The 22,761-nt window shown below is 39.7% G+C and overlaps 1 protein-coding gene across 3 annotated transcripts in view; it reads right to left on the reverse strand.

Moving 5' to 3' along the window:
* Positions 1-18,997, reverse strand: part of FAR1 (fatty acyl-CoA reductase 1) — a 64,321-nt gene extending 45,324 nt beyond the window's left edge. For 2 of the 3 annotated variants that reach the window (XM_021685315.2, XM_021685314.1), the window contains exon 1: positions 1,641-1,739. In XM_021685315.2, coding sequence (XP_021540990.2) covers positions 1,641-1,648 — 8 coding nt within the window. In that variant the 5' untranslated portion in view covers positions 1,649-1,739. Of the gene's footprint in view, positions 1-1,640; positions 1,740-18,893 lie in introns of those variants that run through there. The other variant, XM_021685316.1, reaches the window with a different exon arrangement.
* Positions 18,998-22,761: the final 3,764 nt, after the last annotated feature.

The raw sequence follows: 22,761 nt of genomic DNA on the forward strand, positions 1-22,761 counted from the left end.
AACCTTAACAAGGCAAATGAAAAGGAACAATGGGCGCCTGGGTGGCTCAGTTGGTTGGGCGACTGCCTTCGGCTCAGGTCATGATCCTGGAGTCCCGGGATCGAGTCCCGCATCGGGCTCCCTGCTCGGCAGGGAGTCTGCTTCTCCCTCTGACCCTCCTCCCTCTCATGCTCTCTGTATCTCATTCTCTCTGTCTCAAATAAATAAATAAAATCTTTAAAAAAAAAAAAAAAAAAAATGAAAAGGAACAAAGACAATATCAAAATTATTCCCCCACTTTCTGGGGCGCCTAGGTGGTTCAGTCGTTAAGCGTCTGCCTTTGGCTCAAGTCATGGTCCCAGAGTCCTGGGATCGAGCCCCGCAATTGGGCTCCCTGCTCGGCAGGAAGCCTGCTTCTCCCTCTCCAACTACCCCCTGCTTGTGTTCCCTCTCTCACTGTGTCTCTGTCAGATAAATAAATAAAATCTTTAAAAAAAAAAAGATTATTCCTCCACTTTCAAGTGCACACATGTACATGTACATCTTTATATTACATATCCATGGTCTTTAACATAAAATGTGATGTTCCATGTGTAACTAATGCTCAATTTTACTCATTCTGAAAAATGAATATTAAAACTACAAGACTTATTTTTTCACTTATGAGACTTACAAAGACCAAAAAATTTATAATCAGAGTTTACACATGTAACAGACTCTTATATTGCTGGTAGGCCTATAAATTAGTACAAACTATGGGGGATAGGGTGGGAATCTGACAGTATCTATCAAATTTTAAATGTTCATTCCCTTTGACCCTGTCATTCTATTTCTAAAAATTTATCCTGCAGTTATTCTTGCAAGTGTGTGAAATGATGTATTTAATGCAACACTGATAGCAAAAGATGAAAACCTAAATGTCCACCAACAGGTGACTGAGCAAACAAAGTGGTATATTACTAAAATGGCATACTCTGCATCTAAAAAAAGAATGAGGTAGTTCAACATATGTATACTGATATGCAATAGTATTCATGATCAATTTTAAAAGTCAAGAAGTAATATACCGTATGATACACCAACTTTTACGAAAAAAGGAATGAAAAAAAGTATGCACATACTTATAAATACATAGATTACTTCTGGCAAGAAAACCCAAAAAATTGGTAATGATGGTTACCTCTGGGAGGGAGAACTCAACAAGTGGGCAATAGAGATGACGAGCATTTACTTTACATATCCTTCTGTGCATTTTTAAATTATGTACTACGTGCATGTGTTATATATTTTTAAAACATTTTAATAAAATAGAAAAGTCAGAGGGTACCAAAAAAATATCTGAAAGCACAAATTTTCCTCTCATTTAGCCAGTCTCCACTATATTTTGTCTTCTATTTACAAACTCATTTTCATCTGTTAGAAAAAAGTTTGACAATTTTTTTTTGAGCAACACAAACAGGAAGGTTTATTAAAGCAAAAAGTACACTCTCAAGATATGAGAGTGGGCAAGAGAGAGAGACAGACAGAGACAGGGAGACAGAGACAGAGAGACAGAGAGTGAGTTGCACCTGACAAACTTTTTAAAAGTAAAAATAAAAGAGTAGTGTTGTTCAGGGAAAAAAAAGGGTATTATCTTTTTTCCGCTGATCTTTATTACTTACATTTTCATCCCTTTTCTTTATTAGATGGAAAAACCTATTAGATTAAAAACCAGATGATAACTATGAAACTGTTGAAGAACAAGACTCCAGGGGTGCCTGGGTGGCTCAGTCGTTAAGCGTCTGCCTTCGGCTCAGGTCGTGATCCCAGGGTCCTGGGATCGAGCCCCGCATCGGGCTCCCTGCTCCGCAGGAAGCCTGCTTCTCCCTCTCCTGCTCCCGCTGCTTGTGTTCCCTCTCTCGCTGTATCTCTCTCTGTCAAATAAATAAAATCTTTAAAAAAAAAAAAAAAAAAAAAGACTCCAACAGGCTGGATTTCAAGAATGGAATGTGAGAAATACATTCCCCCTTCAGATAATGTTGACCTTGGGATCAGATGCCCCTCTCTTCCATCTCCTGAGAGATCACCTATGTTCACCACGTTCACTAAGTAGTCAAGTACACAGAATTACCAAATACAGTTCTGCAGTGAAGTCTAGACTTGTTCTACCTATATATGTTTCTTTCTGCACCAGCAATTTTAACACAAATTGTAAAATCTGACAAATCTTTATTTGTAAGGACTTAGTTCTATGTTTTAGCAGTTACAAATTTATTTAGGACAACTTAAGCACTGAATATGAAAGTCTAAAGTTAATGTCTAACTATTCAATCCACTTTCCTATAAATTTCCACCACTTAACAGCTGTATCTTGAAGTAGGGTCCATTTAGTTGTCTTCCTCTTAAAATCTGGCTCCTCTGTGCCTTTTACCATGTAAACAAAGCCAAAGTCAAAACCTACCAATGGAGACAGAAGGGAGACCCAATGGACAATGACCAATGGACAAAGATTAAGATTATTAAGTCAGTCACTGACTCCCAGTCAGTGGTCATTCTTCTGTGTTTAACACAAGCACATCCAATGCCGTTTCCGTCTCACTGTCCTAGGCCTCTAAGCTGGACGACCACCTGGTAGGAGTACCTAAGGAAATTCAAGCACCAGATAAAAAGTTGAGCTAGATGGTCTTTTAATAGCCTTCAGATTCCATCACTGAAAAGTAAGAAAAAAAATTTAAATATCCTTAAAAGGGAGGAATTACAAAATATTCTAAACCAACAGTTAGCAAAGGTTTTCTGTAAAGGGTTAGGTAGTAAATATTTTCAATTCTGTGGGCCAAACAATCTTTGTATCAACTACTCAATTCTGCCATTTGGGGCACAAAATCAGCCATAAATAATTAAGTAAACGAATGGGTATGGATGTGTTCCAACAAAATTTCATTCACAAAAGGAGGAAGGCAGTATGAAAGCCATAGTTTGCTAACCCCTATTCTAAATAATGATTTCCAATATTTCATATTCAGAAAAGTGAACACAAATGAGAAAGGCATCATTGGGAAACCAGTCTGGTATGAAAATTCATCACCTGTGATTTCACTACTACTAGACTCACCATGCATATCACTGTAAAACAGTAAATACTTGTTTGATATAATATCTTCAAAAGCAAACCAACACATGAATGTCAGCCTTCAGAAATATAAATATGCCAGTGGCTAAATGCAAAATCAAAACATAACCTATAGCCTGTTTCAAGGTATGTAAAAAAAAAATCTGTATTTTTAAAAGGAAAGCCCATTAAGATGTTCACAGGTGAGGTTTGAGCAGTATTATTTTGGAGAAAAGGTGACAAGGGAAGAGGAGCACAAAATACGTTTCTGTCACAGACTCAGAAATCCTAGACCACTAGCTTTTTCAAAATAACTTTGATATAATAATCAAAAAATAACACAGAATTGGGGCGCCTGAGTGGCGCAGTCGCTTGGACATCTGACTCTTGGTTTCAGCTCAGGTAACTCTTGGTTTCGACTCAGATCGTGATCTCAGGGTCATGAGATCAGAACCCAGTGTCCGCTCCATGCTCAGCACAGAGTCTGCTTGAGTTCCTCTCTCCCTCTGCCTCTCCCCACTATGCGCTCACACGCTCAATCTCTCTCTCTCTCAAAGAAATAAATAAATCTTAAAAAAAATTTTTTTTAATAACACAGAATTTAAAAAGGTCATGAGCTAATCCAACACATAGCAAGATATAAAAGTCTGTTTATATACTGGTACAGCTCTAAAAGAACCTAGATTATTCTTCTTTACTGAAAAGTATATTATTTACAATTTTATTTAGCTAAAGGTTATATATGGGGATGGGGAGCAGGAGCGAGGGGAAAAGAGACTAAGCACATCATAAATATCACATAAACATGAAAATCCCCCAGAAAGCCACATGCAGTCGCAATGACCGTGAGGGGATCCTATACACCCTACACATACGCCTTTGCTTCCTCTTCCTTTTCCCTTCTGTTTTTCCACTAAAAGGGAAATAGGGATTAGGTATCTCTAACCAATCGAAATTAATTAATTCTCTAATCCAAAAGTTCATGAACAGGCTTTGGGGGTGGGGGGATAAGGGTGGAGGTTCAAGAACATGTTGAAGTTTCAAGCAAAATACTGTTGTGTGTCTGTTTATGTATGTGCACAAATAAACAGTCCCACGCATACATCTGCACATTTTTCTAGGGAAAGAATCCACTGCTTTTATCAGATTCTCAAAGGGGTCAATAAACCTAAACAGTTAAAAACTACCATCAAATTTCATGTGTGTTATGTATGCATGCCGTAAGGAAGGGGGACTTAACATACAGAGAACAGACTTCATGGGTACTGATGAAAAATCCCATTCACATCTACTCTGGAATAAAGATTTATAAATGGTTAAAACATAATTATACAAATCTCCCTCGAGGCCTGTTATGGATTGAGCTATGTTCTCTCAAAAGAGATATGTTGAATTCCTAACTCGCAGTACCTCAGAATGTGACCTTATTTGGAAATAGATCCTTGGAGATGTAATTAGTTAAAGGTTAATGATATCATACTGGAGCAGAGTGGGTTGCTAATCCAATTATCACTGGTGTCCTTATAAGAAGAGGACCATGTGAAGACAGAGAAACACAGGAAGAACTCCATGTGACAACAAAACTAGAGACTGGAGTTGCATAGCTACAAGCCAAAGAACACCAAAACTGCCAACAAAAAAGCCAGGAAGATGCAACAAAGGATTCCTCTGCAGGTTTCAGAGGGAGCATGGATTTCAGACTTCTAGCCTCCAGAACTATGAGACAATAAATTTCTGTTGGCTTGAGTCACCCAGTTTGTAGTACTTTGTTACAGCAGCCCTAGGAAACTAACAGAAAGCCAAATATCAATCTCAATAGCAACTAAAATTAGGGTACAGTGGAAAGGCCTTCTAAAGATGATGCATATGCTCTCATGCCATAATAAACATATCAGGGACACTTCCCAACATACGAGATACACCTTCAGTTACCAAAATACACTCTACTTAATACTTAAAGATGGACTAGCTTTTCCAAATGGGTGCAGGATAAAGGGGTAAAAAAAAGTTTTATATCACAAAAGTAAAAGATCAAAAATAAAGTTAATGTTAGATCCCAGAACAAATCATGAGGGTGTATTCCTTACCATACATTTACACATGGTCAAATCTCAGTATCTAGTAGCAGGTTCAGGAAAAGCAGTGTTCTGATTATCTATTGCTGTATAACAAAATTACTCAAAAACTTAGTGTCTGAAAACAACAATAATCATTTTCATCTCTCTCATGATATCTGTAAGTTAGGAATTTGTAAAGGGTTCAACTAAACAGTTCTAGCTGAAAAGTTGTAGCTCCTGATCTTAGCTCCTTCATATCTCTCCACCTCAAGTACTCTGGGCTTCTTTGCAGCATGGCAATGTCAGGCTAGATTGCTTACAAAGCTGCTAACGTCTTCAAGACCAGGATTCTAGTAAGATAGGTAGAAGCCTTCTCACCTTTTCTGACTTCGCCTTGGAAGTCACGCAGTATAACTTCTGCTGCATTCTATTGCTTACAAGTGATTCAAAAGACCACCCAAATCCAAGAGCGGGAGACATAAGCCCCACCTCAGGATGAGAGGAGTCAAGATCACACTGAAAGAACATGTAAGATGGGAGATATTGTTAAAACCGTCTTTAGAAAATACATTCTACCACCAAGAACTTGGGAGAGAGAACTGCTTATTACTTTTGAGACTATCAACTATTTAATCCATGTTGGACCTATTTCTTGGGCCTAGGGAACAATAAAGAGTTGTTCCTTGTTACATATTTTTAGTTACCCAAAACTCCTTTAAAAAAATATGGCCCCATGGGCCTCATACTTTAAAATATTTTGCCTACCAAATAACCTCTTTCACTGAATAAAAATTTCACTTTTGCTTATTCACTTAATTGTGAACCTCTAATCAGGAAGTGACCACTTGGAGTTGACACACTTCTAGCCAAAAGCAAGCCAACTCATTCTGGTTCGACTGTGAAGAGGCTTCACCTTGTAGGTAAGTATATATACTTAAAGATTTTTGATAGTCTTCCATGGGAGGCATACTGGGAACCATTGGCCTTGTGTCTTTTCTATTATATTTTAATAACTCAGCCATCATTACTTAGTGTTTTAAGACTCAACAGAAAAGAAAACCGCCTCTGAAAGTAAGCTGTAAGCAACAAATAAAGGGCCAAAATGCAAACTCAAAATGCACAAACTATTTACTGTACTCAAGCTGATAAGAATAGTGGGGTCCTTTTTCCTTTTTCAAAAATTAAGGCTTATAAGGCATTTTTCCACAAACAAAAGAATAGCTGTAGCATCTTGGTTAACAGTTCTTTTTTCAGTAAAAGATGCTAGTGTCCAACCCTGTTGTAAGCACCCATTGAAGTAGATATAATGGGCACTCTGTTTGCCTACACAGACACTGGCATACGAATACTTAACTCTCTGAATCCTATCTTCCTCAATGTCTAAGATACTTCTTGGTGGTTAGGAATCCCAATAGGTTCATTAGTTCTCTTAGGGGCACTACACAACTATTTTATACACTGAGGTTGCTCCATAAGCATGGCACTCTGGCCAGCATTAAATGCCTCTAAGGCTTCATTACCCTGGAAAATATTAGACATTAACAAAAAAATCAGCCTCCAAATTCCTTTGAGTGATCTAAAGAACTTTAAAAAGTCAAGTTTTCCTCCTTCAGAAAGTAAATGTCAATTCTACAGCATTAAAGTTATCTGCTGACAAGAAAACTTCAATTTTTCAGCCATATCCATTTTCCTTTGTTTCTCTTTCTGTTCTCAAAGCCTGTACCAGTGGGGTAACTTCTCTATCGTAAAGCCTCCAGAAGAGCTGCGTTCCTATTAAGTTTGGTAATATACAGTTCCATTGCTTGTAAAAGCACGTGTTCAATTCCATTCTGGGAGAAAACAATTTTTAAAAAGTAGTTACCATAAGTCACATTATTTTTTCTTAAACTATCGTTCTACAGTCTCTCTTCACCTTAATAAAAATGTTTTCATGTTAAGACATGAAATTTTTATCCTAATACTTTCAGACTCAGAAAAGTGAAATATAGGATTCCAATATACATAGCTATACTAATACTTTAAGTGTATTACCAAAAATCAGGCTTCTTGAACACAACTAAAGAATGGGAAATATCCCGTTTGGCTTAGGAATTCATGGAAGTTGTACATCTGACTCCATAATATATCTAAGGGTTAATATAAAAATATTTCAAGTTACTCAGTAAAACTGATGTTAACAGGAAAATGTATCACGTTTACCATGAACATTACATGTAGACTACCTAAAGGTTTACCCAAAAACTGACTCAGGCAGTTTACTAATTATGTATTTTGTGTGGTGTAATTTAAAACCAACAAAGTCTATTCAGGAAGATTAAGATCATTCAGAACAAGCTGGTAGAATCAGGTATTTCACTGCTTATAGAAGCAGTTTAGATTCAGTTTAGAAGGAGTTCAGACTCAGTCTGATTATTACAGCAAATGCAAACCGGTAACAGCAGAAAAGGCTCTGAAGTTCCTGCTTTATGCTGTACGTTGTATTTCCTGTTTCTTTTGTGTCACTTTCTTATGTACCTTCTGAATCTGTTCTCAAGGCTGAAATCTGAAAACTGGTACATACTCCAAGGCAGCATTTTCTAAAACATGGTAAATGGGGCTGGGAAACTGTATGCTTTACCCCCAACCAGGGATCAACAAAGGGTATTAGCATATCAAAGACTAGCAAATGTCCTGAGGTGAAGAAGCCCACTGAACTCGATTTAAGCCCAGGCTCTCACAAATTTCCCAACACAGCTACAGAAACAATGTTCCGGAGAAGCTCACAGATTACCTTCTAAGGTAATGATTATCCAAAAATGGACCAAACCTCCCATGGACTACAAATGATTTAGAAAGCATGATCTTCTTTGACGCATAAGACTACTTAGAAATAAACTATTAAGCCAGTAATTAAGAGTTGCAAAAATGGGCATGTTATTAGAATGTACCAAAGACTTCAATCTGTATACAATTAATTCCTCTGGCTGCTGCAACTCCCAATGCTACAAAGCTCCTACACCACATATGCACACTCAAAAGCTGGAATTCTGACATTTTCAAGAGGGGCACTCACTGTCAGTGAAGTGGTGTTGTCTTTAGCTGGCCATGGTTTTTCAATAATCATTATTTTTACTTTTTAATTAAAAATTAGCATTAATTGAGCTTATACATATCATTTTAGTTGTTTTATTAAACCTGCAGAATGTATTATACAATTCCATCACTAGGATTTGAGACCTACAGTTTTCTAACCAGTCTAGACTTAAAGACAAGTGTATTTTTTGCGATTCAATTAGGAACTAACCATACCTCTAACCCCAAAATGCTTGTACCTTGACAATTACTATTATTTTTCCACCGGAAAGTGGGAATTATTGAGCTAAAGAATGACCTAGCTAAAGATGGGATTGAAACAGCTTGAGAGTCACTGTTTTAAGGGTCCTTGCCCTGGCTATAGGGTCACCAACACAGGGGCAGGTCTTCTTCCTGCCCACCAGGTCTACACCAACCAAATGTGACGTAAGGACCTGGAATCAGGCCCTTGATCGAAGAAATAATAACTTCTCTGAACTTGAATGTGAACGATCCCTCCAGTCTCTAGTTCTGGAAACCATCTAGAAATGTCTTAAAAAGGACTAAATCCCATAACAAACCCTCTTCTCAAAAAATCCTTTCCCAGTTTACCTTTAAAACTTTGCCAAGTTCATAGATATAGCTTGCAACTAAATGTTGTCAGGCAGGGATCAGCCCAGAAAGGTATAGAAAACATAAGGGGAGTGTCTAATGACTTTGTGGATTCTTAGTATCTGTTTCCAGCTGTGAAACTGATTTAAGCTCCTAAGAACCTTACCTGAATAAGCACTGTAACCATGGGTTATTGTGCTAAAGATGGGTTGAGAACATGTACAGCAAAGTAAAAACATTAAGAGTATAAAAATCCAGGTAATTCTTAGTCAATTTATCATTTGAGAATCAAAGCCACAATGCTAAAAAAGCTAGTGTAAAGATACTTCCTTCTCCAGAAACAGATCCAGAATGAAGACAGCCAAAATCAGTAAGCACAACAGACCTATCAAAAATCAGTAATGAATAATCCAGTCAAGAAATGGGCAGAAGACATGAACAGACATTTCTCCAAAGAAGACATACAGATGGCCAACAACAGACACATGAAAAAATGCTCAACATCACTCGGCATCAGGGAAATACAAATCAAAACCACAATAAGATACCACCTCACACCAGTCAGAATGGCTAAAATTAACAAGTCAGGAAAAAACAAATGTTAGTGAGGATGCAGAGAAAGGGGAACCCTCTTACACTGTTGGTGGGAATGCAAGCTGGTACAGCCACTCTGGAAAACAGTGTGGAGGTTCCTCAAGAATCTCAAGGAGGAATCTCAAGAAGTAAAATAGGGCTATCCTACGACCCAGCAATTGCACTACTAGGTATTTACCCAAAGGATACAAATGCTATAATCTGAAGGGGCGCCTGCACCCCAATGTTTATAGCCGCAATGTCCACAATCGCCAAACTATGGAAAGAGCCCAAATGTCCATCGACAGATGAATGGATAAAGAAGATGCGGTATATATACATATATATAATATATATTATATTACTCAACCATCAAAAAGGATGTGATCTTACCATTTACATCGACATGGAAGGAACTGGAGAGTATTATGCTGAGCAAAATAAGTCAATCAGAGAAAGACAATTATATGGTTTCACTCATATGTGGAATTTAAGAAACAAAACAGGATCATAGGGAAAGGGAGGGGAAAAATAAAATAAGTGAAATCAGAGAGGGAAACAAACCACAAGAGACTCTCAACTATAGGAAACAAACTGAGGGAGGGGAGCTGGGTGGAGGAATGGGGTAACTGAGTGATGGCCATTAAGGAGGATACATGATGTAATGAGCACTGGGTATTATATGTAACTGATGAATTACTGAACTCTATATCTAAAACTAATGACACATTATATGTTAACTAAGTGAATTTAAATAAAATAAGTTAAAAATTTTAAAAAAAATCAGTAATGATTAACTACACTGTTGGGACTGCCAGTAACCACCTGACCTTGGGCCAGTCAATTAACAGCTCTGATCATTCGTAAAATTCATTGAAAAGGAGCCAAAATCACTGATGGTTAAATCCTCCTTCTCCTAGCTCTCAAAGTCTATGTATCTATTACTACATATTAGAATAAGCTGTTTCCTAGTAGTACATTAAATACTCAGAGAATTATTAACTCTAATAGGTCACAAAGGTTATCACTTCAAAGCAATACACCTAAAATTCACTGATCTTCAAACAGTCAAATGTCTCAATAGCAGCTAATTCAACTGTTCCTATCTCCTGAGGATTCTACTTATGCTAAAATCCACTATTATGATTACATTTTAGGTGCAACCCACAACCTTTTAAAACCACATATTTCTAAGAAACTTATTTAGGACCATCCTTCAAACTAGATGGATGATAAACACAATCTCTGGGCTCCATAGAGAATCAACCCTTTCAGCCCAAACACACTTCTAAGCCCCATTATCACATACAGGAATGATTTTAACACAAATGTACAACTCAAAATACTTTAACAGACCCTCTTCTCCACAGATCTCAAATATATAAGGGCAAGTAAGGCCAAAGTAGTTTTTTCCTTTACCTCTGAAATATATTTATCCATTCTTTTTTTTTTTTTTTTTTTTTTTGACAGAGAGAGACACAACGAGAGAGGGAATACAAGCAAGGGGAGTGGGAGAGGGAGAAGCAGGCTTCCTGCCAAGCAGGGAGCCTGACGCGGGGCTTGATCCCAGGACCATGACCTGAGCCGAAGGCAGACGCTTAACGACTGAGCCACCCAGGTGCCCCTATATTTATCCATTCTTAAAGTCATACTCTACTTCTTCTTAATTCAGGATGGATAGCAGCCATTATATGAAGTACCATATACTTATTCCAAAATCTTTGATAAAATCATGCAACATATTTATTAAGCTAGCTATAGCTTATTTTTTCCCAAGAATCCAATTAAGAATTATTCCATTTTGGGGGTGCCTGGCTGGCTCAGTTGGTAGAGCATGCTACTCTTGATCTCAGAATCATGAGTTTGAGTCCCACTCTGGGTGTAGAAATTGCTTAAAAATAAAATCTTGAAGGGGCGCCTGGGTGGCTCAGTCAGTTGGGCAGCCAACTCTTGATTTTGGCTCAGGGCATGATCTCAGTGTCCTGGATTAAGCCCGACGTCCCGCTCTGCGCTTGGCAGGGAGTCTACTTGAGGATTCTCTCTCTTCCTCTCCCTCTCTCCCTCCCTCTGCTCATGCTCTTTCTCTCGCTCTCCAAAATAAATAAAGTTAAAAATAAATAAATAAAAATAAAATCTTTAAAAAAAAAGAATTGGTCTATTTTTTAAAATTAGGCATATGCATAATGAGTTTTATCATTTTTGTCACTCAATAATGAAAGACACTTGTTTGTAAAAGGTGAGCAGTACACACCAAAATAAATTTGAGTTGAATTTTAGCGGTATGTTTTCTGCCTATACATTAAAGAATGGTTTATTAAACTAGAATCCATAGACCCACAATGGGTTCTGAGAGTCTTTTTCTTTAATATTTTATTTATTTTAGAGAGAGAGAGAGAAAAAGACCACAAGCAGGGGGAGGGGTAAGGGGAGAGGGAGAAGTAGAGTCCCCACTGAGCAGGGAACCCGATGCGGGGCTCAATCCCAGAACCCTGGGATCATGACCTGAGCCAAAGGCAGACACTTAACTGACTGAGCCACCCAGGCACCCTGGATTCTGAGAGTCTTATTAACCCCCGGAAATTATATGAAAAATAAAGTGTGCAAGTACAGTAATCCCCCCTAACCTGCAGTGGATACATTCCTAGACCCCCAGTGGATGCCTGAAACTGCAAGTAGTACCAAACCCTACACATACTGTTTTTTCCCATACATACATACCTATGGTAAGTTTAATTTATAAATTTGGCAAGGTAAGAGATTAACAATAATAATAATGTTATAACCATATACTGCAACAAAAGTTATGTGAATGTGGTCTTTCTCCCTCCCAAAGTATCTTATCGTACTGCACCCTTCTTTTGATAATGATGTGAGATGATAAAATGCCGACATGATGAGATGAAGGAAGATAAATAATTTAGGCATTGTGACTTACTATTAGTCTACTACTGACTTTCTAATATGTCAGGAGGATCACCTGATTCCGGACCTAGGTTGACCATAGGTAACTGAAACCGTGTAAAGCAAAACTATGGACAAGGAGGGATTGCTGTTTATTTTTCTAAGGGGAGAGCACAAAGCTTTGAGGAGATGCTCAAAAGAGGTCATGACCTTTGACTAAAAATCTCTGCATTATGGAACACATTTTAAGATTTTATTCTCGGGGCGCCTGGGTGGCTCAGTTGGGTAAGCGACTGCCTTCAGCTCAGGTCATGATCCTGGAGTCCCAGGATCGAGTCCCGCATCGGGCTCCCTGCTCAGCAGGGAGTCTGCTTCTCCCTCTGACCCTCCCCCCTCTCATGCTCTCTCTCTCTCAAAAAAAAAAAAAAAAAACTAAAAAAAAAAAAAAAAAAAAAGATTTTATTCTCAATTAATACTTCAAAGTATTTAAGTCAATACTCCATAATAATAATATATAATGGTAAGAATTCCTTAAATTCAAGGAGGATTTCTCATGTGAGAAAACTCATGTCATGCCAACATTTCTGGCAAGAATTCCATAAAAGACAAGAATGATATAAACTAGATATTTCAAAGTAATCTTAAAATTGTCTAACGGTTAACATTTAAACACACATACACAGCACCATTTAAGAGCTCATATGATTTATATTTGAAAGCTGGTGGCACACACACAAACATTCTAGACAAAATGGATCCATTAATACATGTGGTACTAAGATATTTAGAAGGCTTTTTAATGAAAAGTGCCAAATAATTCACCACAGACAGTGATACAGTCATAAAGCAGTGTGTCTTAAATTGTAACACAGAAATTGGCTTTTTTCAAATATTGATTTAAGATCAAAGTATGTCAATAATATGCTGTAGGGGTCTAAAAGGTATAGAGAGATACAGATTTAGATATAACTTTTTCTATGAAGCTAAAGTTAGATTTTCTAACTATATGCTTTCTCCACGTGATCAACCTCATCGCACCCCTTAATGTTCTTTTTTCCCTATCCAAATCCTACTTTCATTCAGAAATAATCTCATCTCTCATTTAAAATCTCTATCACCAATTTTGGTATATGATCTCATGTTGCTATATTGTTTTATATATGTATATTCAGTCTATCCAATTATATTACCCCTGCTCTACAGATTATTATATCTAATTTCTCTTGCCTAGCACAGTATAACACATAAGTCTCAAAATATATTTAAATGAACAATTTCTACTTCACTTAGCTTAGCATGTCTATTGTCACACTCATCATGCTATATGGTAGTAATTGGTAAAAATGTCTAGGGATTTGCTTCAAAATAAAAAAGGAGGAAGTGGGTGGAAGCAGAAATGAAACAAGATTAACCACAGGTTTGTAATTGCTAAAGTTGGTGATGTGTGTTTTATGTTGGCAACTTTCCATAATACAAAGTTTAAAGGAGATTCCTTCTCCTACTAGAACAGAGAACTTCTCAAAGACAGGTCCAGTAGCTTTCTTCTTTATACATCTGCCCCATAGAGAGCAGATAAATTTACTTCACAAAACACATTTCATTATTTAGGCAGAACGACCTTTCAAAGAACCTTAACAGCTTCTGTATGGTATTTTATTTAAATGATCCTTTTATTAAACTCAGATAAAACTTATATTCATTTGTTAACTATTTACTAAATAACTACTTTCTCAAATATCCTGTCTTAGTAAATGCAGGATATCAAAAATAACACATCCTCTCTAATACATTGGATCTGATAGTACTCTCAAGGATCCACAGAAAAAAAGGGCAAGGAGAGAAGGCAAAGAGATGAAGACAAAGAAAAAATAGTAGAAAGTTAATAAATACAGTTTTTAAGAAGGATCTAAGGCATCCATGTTTTTAATTAAAGAAAGAGCATACAGTTTGTTCAAGCTGGACAGGTCTAAAAGTTCCCCTCCCCACTCCATTTTAGAGATGAGAAAACTAAAGCTCAGAGAGGGGAAGTGACTTGCCTCAAGTTACTCATCAAGTTACTAGCAAAACCAAAATTAAAACTCAGATCTGCTGATTCACAGTGCAATGTGAATTTTCCACAGCAAAGTACTTTCTTCTACACTGTAATATTCACTAACTAAAGAGAATGACTATTTTATTATTAATATATACTTCAGTTCTATATTATACCATACCAAAAAAAAGGTAATAGGCTAAGTAAAGGAAGGAGCTGGGAAGAAAATGCACACAACAAACTGCTAAGGCACTGTACATGCAGACTATATGCATATACCACACTTCCTCAATTCTGAGACACACATTTGACTTTAAGACATAGCAGCCATTTGGGAGCGCCTCTCTACTTACTAGATGGGGTGCTGCTGTCCAATTCATGAATCATTTAATAAAGACAATTAGATCTTCAAATTAAAAAAAAAGACATAGTATCCATTTCATAAACATTTTTAAAGACACTGTAAATTACATCTTCATTTCAAAAAATACTAAAATGTGAAAACATGTACCTCTAAAGGTAATATAATGCACCTTAAAAGACACATAATCATCACCATCATTTAAGAGCCAGTGTCACAAAGCAAACACACAGAGCAACAGTCCCATCCTCTAAGGTAACAGTTACTAAACACCTAAGGCTATGTGGTGTTTTTTTCAATTGTAGATATTAATATAAACAAGTCTTTCTTGTCTTTTATCTCATATGCATGAACTTTGGTTTTCCACAAAGCAAGGTTTGAATCTCAGCTCTGCTTCTACCTCTCCAACCTTTGGAAAGTTACTTACTAACTTCTCTGAGCCTCATTCTCTCATCTGTAATAGGTTATCCACCTTGGAGAATTGTATGAGAACTAAATGTAATAATTTATTTAAGGAACATAGCACAGTACCTAGATGAAATATTAAGTTTCCTCCCACAATCCCTATGGGCCAAATTAAACTAAAAATTAGATCCTATTCTTGACTTAAAAGATTCCTCCATCTCCATTTTAGAGACTGGAATAAAACTACTGATCCTGGGGCAAATCCTACTAGTTTGTTTTCAAATAATTATTTGATTAGAGAAGCTTATGTCACTGTCTTGAAATCTGTCTCTTTTCTTCTTCAAATTGGGAACAGAAAACAATGACAAATTTTAAGTTAAATTAGTTATCTGTAAATTCAGCACTTTCATATGGTCTTACTGAACTGAAAATCTAAGCCCATTACAAACCCACTAAGAGAGGAACTACAGAACCAATGTGTGGGAAGAAAGAAGGGTATAAAGTCCAAAAGACACAGTTAAAATGACCCAATCGAATGAGTGGTGTGCTTTTAACCTCAAATTTGTTTATTAAACCCTAAAAAAAACAATGTTCAGAAAAACCAAGACCACATCTCCATGCTTCAAGGTGATTTAGTAAACCGATCCCTCAGATTAAGCAAATGCCATCTTTCAGGATATACAGATTCAGAATATGTCTAGTCATTTCCAAGACAGGAATGTACCTACCAAAGTATCTCATATGCAGCAGTATACACTGAAATAAGACCATCTTTTCCCCTTCCCCAAACATAATTCAGAGAAGCCCATCCACTATTCCCTATTAGCTCATTTCAGCGGAATGATTTTCTCCCCCACTAATTATAAAAGTAATTCTTGGTTTTTTTTAACTTGCAAAATACAAAGAGTATGAGCATTTTTAAACCACCCATGATCTTAGCAGCCAAAGATTAAAATATTAGAAAGGGACATACCAACATCTTTCCTATGAATTTGACCATAACTGCCACCATATTTTAAATTTGTATAGAGCACTTGCCACTAAACATGAGTAACTATCTGCCTATACCTTATTATCTTAATTCTGGTTTTTGAGACTATATTCACACAAGTTTTTTCCTGACTTAACGGTTTCTTCTCAGTCTTTGTTCTTCTGAGTCTCTCAGCTACGTATTTTGCTGCTGACTACTTCCTCTTTCTTAAAACTATTTCTATCCTAAGATTTCCAAAACAGTATATTCCTCAGTGTCTACAAGTCTCTCCAACTCATCTTCTTCTCTTCCTTCACTGGTTCTCTTCTATTAATTCCTGACAACCTCCAAAAAAGTGCCTCCAGCCTGACCTTTGGATTTGCTTGGCAACTTTGAACCTCCAGCATTTAACACAGTGCCTGGCATGAAGCATATGCTCAATTAATATTTATTGACTTTGTCAATCCTGACCTGCCACCTACTAGCTGTGTGACCTTGGGCAAATTAAATCTCTCTGAATCTCAGTTCCCTCATCTATAAAACAGTGATAATCAAAGAAAGATGATGCTCGAAAAGCTCAAAACAGTATCTGGCATAAAGTGGCACCCAATAAATTTTGCTATTATTATCAACACATCTACTACAGGACTCAAAAATGTTTCTGATTATTTTATGGTTGAACACCAAATCTCCCTCTCAATAACCCAACTTATTGTCAACATATTTTCTTACCAAAAATATCAAAAAATATTTTAGTGCTCTTTCCCTTACTGTCTCCAAGCCATCATTAACTATTCTAATTCTTCTCTCCGAGCCACCAGACAGAACCACAACCTTAGACATAATTGATCTCCACACTCTTAAATCTTCATTCAAATCTTCCATCCTCCTTAAAACCATTTTTAATGTGTCATTCTTGTCCACAGTTGCTGATAGCACGTACAAACTAATAGAATGTCATCTTCATGTTTTACAATAACACAAATCCAAACTCCTAGTTCCAAAGATGTCTCAAAACTCACCTCTTCCTGGAAACCTTCCCTGATTATCTCCACACCACTTGGATTATTACTTCTCTGCTCTGAGTCGCCTCAGCACTTAGGTATTCTGTTATACTAAGGGTAAAATGTGATCAGTGAAAAGCACTACCAAGAAATTACTTCCACGAAATTATTTCTACCTCCTAAAGAATGGTCCATTAGCTATGACGCTTTGGTGATTTGGCTAAGGAAATATCGTATACAACCTATGCCCTCTTTGGTTTCTGTCCTCAGCACGTCATGTTTGTCAAAAAGTGTTTAACTCTTCACAATCCTTTTGTCCTATCCTCAAGCAGAAATTATATCTCACTGCCTATCACCTCCTCCCATTTAAATCCACTGAAAATGTGTAGTGGGCCGCTTTCGTTTCTACTACCTCTTCTCTGCCCCCAACCTCCGCCCACACCCCATAAAAAAAAAACTCCTAAAGCTTGAAACTGAGAGGCAGCAACAGTGATACACACATACCACCTTTCGTTCCTCTAAGTGAAAAGAACTTTGAACCTATTTAGCTACAACACTCTTCCCAAGACTTCCCAAGACTCCCCAAAAACTTCCCAACAAGCATGATACATAATCAAATCCTACTGCATCAAAGTGGTTGATCCTACGGTAACAGAACTGTACTTATGTGTTAATTTTCACTGTGTTACTCTAAGAGATCTTGCGTCATTTGTTGAGAAACTCGCCTGCAGGGCAGATTTTCTGAAAGTACCTTCTGATGCTGCCTTTTAACCAACACATTCTGATTTTTTTTAAAACATAAAGAATTAAGTGACTCCTCATTGCCATCCAATCAAAAGCAAACAATATTTGTGCCTTTACTTTAGAGAGGGCGAGTTTGTGTACTGCTGTGGCAAAACAATTAGACGAACTATCACGGGGGTGGGGAAGGGAGACACAATCAGCCTCAGTTGTGAGAGTTAACTTTTGAGTGCTTGGCCCTCATGAGTAGCGCATGAACCAATGAACCTGGCTGACTGACTCCTGCCTGAGACACTCGGCTCTCCAGTCTCTCCCAAAAGGAAGAGTTATTCTTGCTCACTTGATCATAAAAGATCCACACCCTTCAGCTACCGTACATAAACCGACCTCGTCGGCTCCTTGTATACTTTCTCCTAACTGGCCACGTAAAGCCTTCCAGTCAAACAGCTTCCAGCCACACCTCACCTAAAACCTTCTCACAGTCACCTTCCGGTTTGAGTAGGTGCCTCTTATTCCAAATCCACTTGTCCCCATTTGTCCAGAGATCTTAACCTTCAAAAACCTACCCTCCCTTCACTCCCAGCTGATTTCCCCCCACCCTCTATCAATGCCTACTTCCAAAAGGCCAGCCACATTCCCCGGCTCCGCACCTTCTCCCCGGGCACCCTTTTCTGAGCATCACCCTTTTCCCATCACTTTCTTCCCCCTCAGACCAGAAATCCTTCAATCACAGGCCTCCTCTGACTGCCACCCCGGAGCACACGAGCCCGCGCCTCCGTTAAGTACCCCGCCCCACCTTCACCACCTCCCTGCGGCCTCCGCACACCATGCAGAGCCCCCAAGGCTCCGCGGCTGCAAACCAGGCCCCTCCGTGCGTCCCCGCTCGCCAGCCCGGCCCTCTGGAGGGCGGTGGCCCCGGCCCAGCGGCGCACAGACCAGCCGGGCAGAGGCGGGCGCCCCCGGCTCCGGGCGGCTTCAGGGTGGGGGCGGGGGCGGGGCGGCGGGTGTCGCCTCCGCCTCTGGCGGCCTGCCGCCCCGGCTCCCGCAGCCGCCGGCCCGGGCCAGGCGAGGAGGGGCCCGCAGCCCGGCCTCCCCTCGCCCGGCGTCGCTGCCTCTCACCTAGACGCAGAAGCTCGGGCCTCGCTTGCCCCCTGGCCGTCCAGTGATGGCTCCGCCACCGCCACCGCCGCCGCCGCCGCCGCCGTCGCGCTCTCCTCACTCGCTCCTCCACCACCCCCGACCGGCTGCTGGAGAGCGGACGGGTAGTGGCACGCCCATTGGCTGTGCCACTCGCGTCAGCCTCCCCGACCTGGACCTCGCGATGTGACTGGCTGGCGCGGCGCCTCTTTTCCACGTCTTGTCCTGATTGGCCTGTCTCGTCTCTCGCGCCCCCTTACCGGGAGGAAAGCTCAACCCCTCCTCCCCGCTTCGGCCTCCCGCCCGCCCCGCAACCCCGTTTCCATCACGGCGGGCTGGGGGCGGGAGCGGGGGCGGGCGCGGGTGGGACGCGAACTGCCAACGGGAGCGCCGAGAGAGGGCCGGGAGGCGGGCTCTGCGGCCGGCCGGTCGACGGGGGAAAGTTCAGCCAATGGGCGCGCGCCCCACGTCCCGGGCTCAGGAGCGCCCGCTTGGCCGCTCCTGTTCCGGCGGGTGGCCGCCCAGGGCCACGCCCGGCTGCCCGTCGCGCGGGAGGGGTACCCACTGAAAGGTGGGAGAATGCGGCGAGGCCGGAGCGGGAGAGCGCGGGCAGCCATTGTGGCGTGCTCCCGCAGCGCCTACGTGGAGTCCCGCGCTAGGTCGGTGAGAGGGGAGCCGCGGCTCCGGGGACTCCTGCAACCTCGGCGGGATGCTTTTTAGGGAGGAAACCGAGCGTGCGTCTCGTCCAGCGCCGCGGACCAATCGTGCCACAATAATACCGTACAAAACGTATCGATGGTGAGAAAAGTTAGAATAATGGTGACCCCGGGAATGGAAGGGGCACGAGGGAAGCTACTGGGAGCTGGAAACGTTCTGTCTCCGGATCTGGTTGGTATCCATCCGTAAAAATTTTTCAAGCAGTACAGTTAATACTAGTGCACTCAAGGCACTTTAATATATAATATTGTATAATATCTCAATTTTTTAAATAAAAGGATTGTGAGAATAACTCCGTAATAACATTACTGTAACCTTAGGCTCCATGAGACTCCCGTGGTACAATCTCGCTAGGATTTAGCTACCTGTCGTTCAAAAACTACAAACCGTAGAAAGAAAAAGGATTGTGAGAATTTAACGTGAGTGAAAGCTCTTGGCGCAGTGACTAGCGCACAGGGGTTGATAGTTAAGGATCAGCTAAGATGGTTCAGACCGATTTTTCTTTGAGGATTTAGAGCTTGTTTCAGTGCCTGGCCCTGTTAGTGGTACCAAAGCACCCATGATGCTGCACCCGGTTGGAAACTACAAAAGTTGAGTGAGCTGCCTACCTCGTGGCTGACCTAAGTACTGAACCCAGGAAACTTTAATTTAAATACCATAGCTTCTTTAAAAATAACTAATTAATTAGTTAACGCCATAGCTTCCGCCCTGGAGGAGCTCACAGTCCAGCACCATGCGCAGTCATTCCTGCGGGACACAACACACAGCTGACACAGCTGCTTGCCCTCAGAGATGAGGCATTCCACTAGGTTAGGCCAGATGTGTGTGCCTGGAATCCAGACCAGTAGCAGAATTCTGAAAATAGCCAGGGCCAGGTGAAACACTTGTTATAAATTGGTCGATAGTAACCTTTACAAAACAAACATATGGACTCTGGGCCAAATTCTAGCTTGTGAAAGAGCACCAGCAGCAAAAGAATTGAAGATTGTGTGATTCAGGGGCAACTGGGTGGCCCAGTTCGTTAAGCGTCTGCCTTGGGCTCAGGTCATGATCCCAGGGTCCTGGGATCCAGCCCCACGTGGGGCTCCCTGCTCGGTGGAGAGTCTGCTTCTCCCTCTCCCTCTGCCTGCAGCTTTGTCTACTTGTGCTCTCTCTGTCAAATAAATAAAATCTTTTAAAAATAAAAAAAAATTTTTTTAAAGACTACATGATTCATATTTGTTAATTTAGTCATAAAGTTGTTCAGTTCAGATAAATGCCTTTGTTTAAAGTACTTGTCCCTGAACTAGGCATATAATTTTTCCAAAGAGCATAGGGTGTAATAGGAAGACAGACATAAATGGATCATTCCAATGTAATTCAGGATGAGAAAATACATATAAAAATAATGATGTAAATGCCAGCTATCTAATGATCTAAATGCTTAGGGAATTTAGGGGCATATTCTTAGAAGACCAGAACTAAGTAAGCCACTGCTGAGATTTATCAGCATGTGCAATTAGACATTATTTCTGGAGAATACTTTCATTGCAAATTTTTACATTTTTGTGCAAACATCATGGTTTTTTTCAAATAGTTGTATAAAAATATAACCTATTATTTAGTTCTGAGTGAACCACATGAAGAAATTAAGTAATTGCTTAATGAGTACATTATAATTTTCAAAAATAACATTAGGGTTGAGAGCATAAAGGCATCTCATTTGATTCAAGTCAATGTGTATGTAACATGCACCTCCAGCAGAGACACCCCTCCACAACCCCCCCCCAGATGAGCTTTCTGGAGGAGGATCTAAAATTAAAACAGTGGTTCACTCTCCAAGATGGTACAAACTCATGGGGAGGGCATGTTGTGTTGACCATTGTCCCTCAGTGCACCATCATTCTTAAGTGAATTCAAAGAATTCATATATCTACAAAAAGTGAGTAATAAGGCGCCTGGGTGGCTCAGCTGGTTAAGCGACTGCCTTCGGCTCAGGTCATGATCCCAGAGTCCTGGGATCCAGTCCCACATCAGGCTCCTGGCTCAGCGGGGAGCCTGCTTCTCCCTCTGACCCTCTCCCCTCTCATGCTGTTTCTCTCTCTCTCTCTCAAATAAATAAATAAAATCTTTAAAAAAAAAAAAAAAGTGAGTAATAGTCTCCACAAAAGGCAATGAAGGATTTTGCCCAGAGTCTAACCTCTATGTAGTAGTGTAGTAATACCAAAGAAAGTAATCATTCATTCAAATGCTTTCCCCATCTTGCAACAAGAGCCCTGAAGATTGGGCTGCCATATATTGGAATCAACTGCATTGTAGTTTTATTCAAATATGAAATACCTGTATGTGCTTTTGATCCTTGCTATAGAAACACAGTTCTGTAAATGAAGGTAAATTCCTCCAAGCAAAAATAATTCACACCTATTTACAAATAGCTGACAACCTAAAGAGAAATACCATGTATTACTGAGAAAATATATAGGAATAAACACCAAAAACACATACGCTACACATAATGTTGTTATAGCTATTATGAATCCCTCGGAATTTCATGACATTTTAAAAAACAAAAAACAAGGAAGGTTAAGCATTATTTTTTTTATGTAAACACTGAATCTTCCTGCTCTCAGGAAACACTTTTCTTACGGCATGTGTCATTTTTTAACTTGTATATTTTTCTGCCAATGTCTTATTAAACGGTTTTGATGAGGTTCTTCACTCTATCTTCCCAACAACCCTACGCAAGTATTCATCTATTCATCTGAATTTCATAGATGGGAAAACTGAAACTCAGTGAGACAAGTAGCTTGCCCAACATCACACTGTTAGGTGACAGAAGTGGGATTGAAATCTAAATCTGTTTGATGGCAAACCCCATAATCTTTCTACCAAGCCACATTTGCCATCTCCAAAACAAGATCAAGTCATTTTGCCTTGTCCTTATCATCTTTGTGTTCCCTACAATGAGTAGCATGGAATCTTACATACATCTCCATGGCACTCCTAGAATTAGTAATTATTTTTACCATGCTTTATCTTTACAGATTTCATGAGAATGTGAACTATTTAAGAGTAACTATTTCACATTAAAAATACTCGTGTTGATAAAACTAAAGTTGAACACAACTTCCTTTGTAGTTACAGTGGAGAACCT

Source organism: Neomonachus schauinslandi, chromosome 11, assembly GCF_002201575.2.
Source record: "Neomonachus schauinslandi chromosome 11, ASM220157v2, whole genome shotgun sequence".
Classification (NCBI taxonomy): domain Eukaryota; kingdom Metazoa; phylum Chordata; class Mammalia; order Carnivora; family Phocidae; genus Neomonachus; species Neomonachus schauinslandi.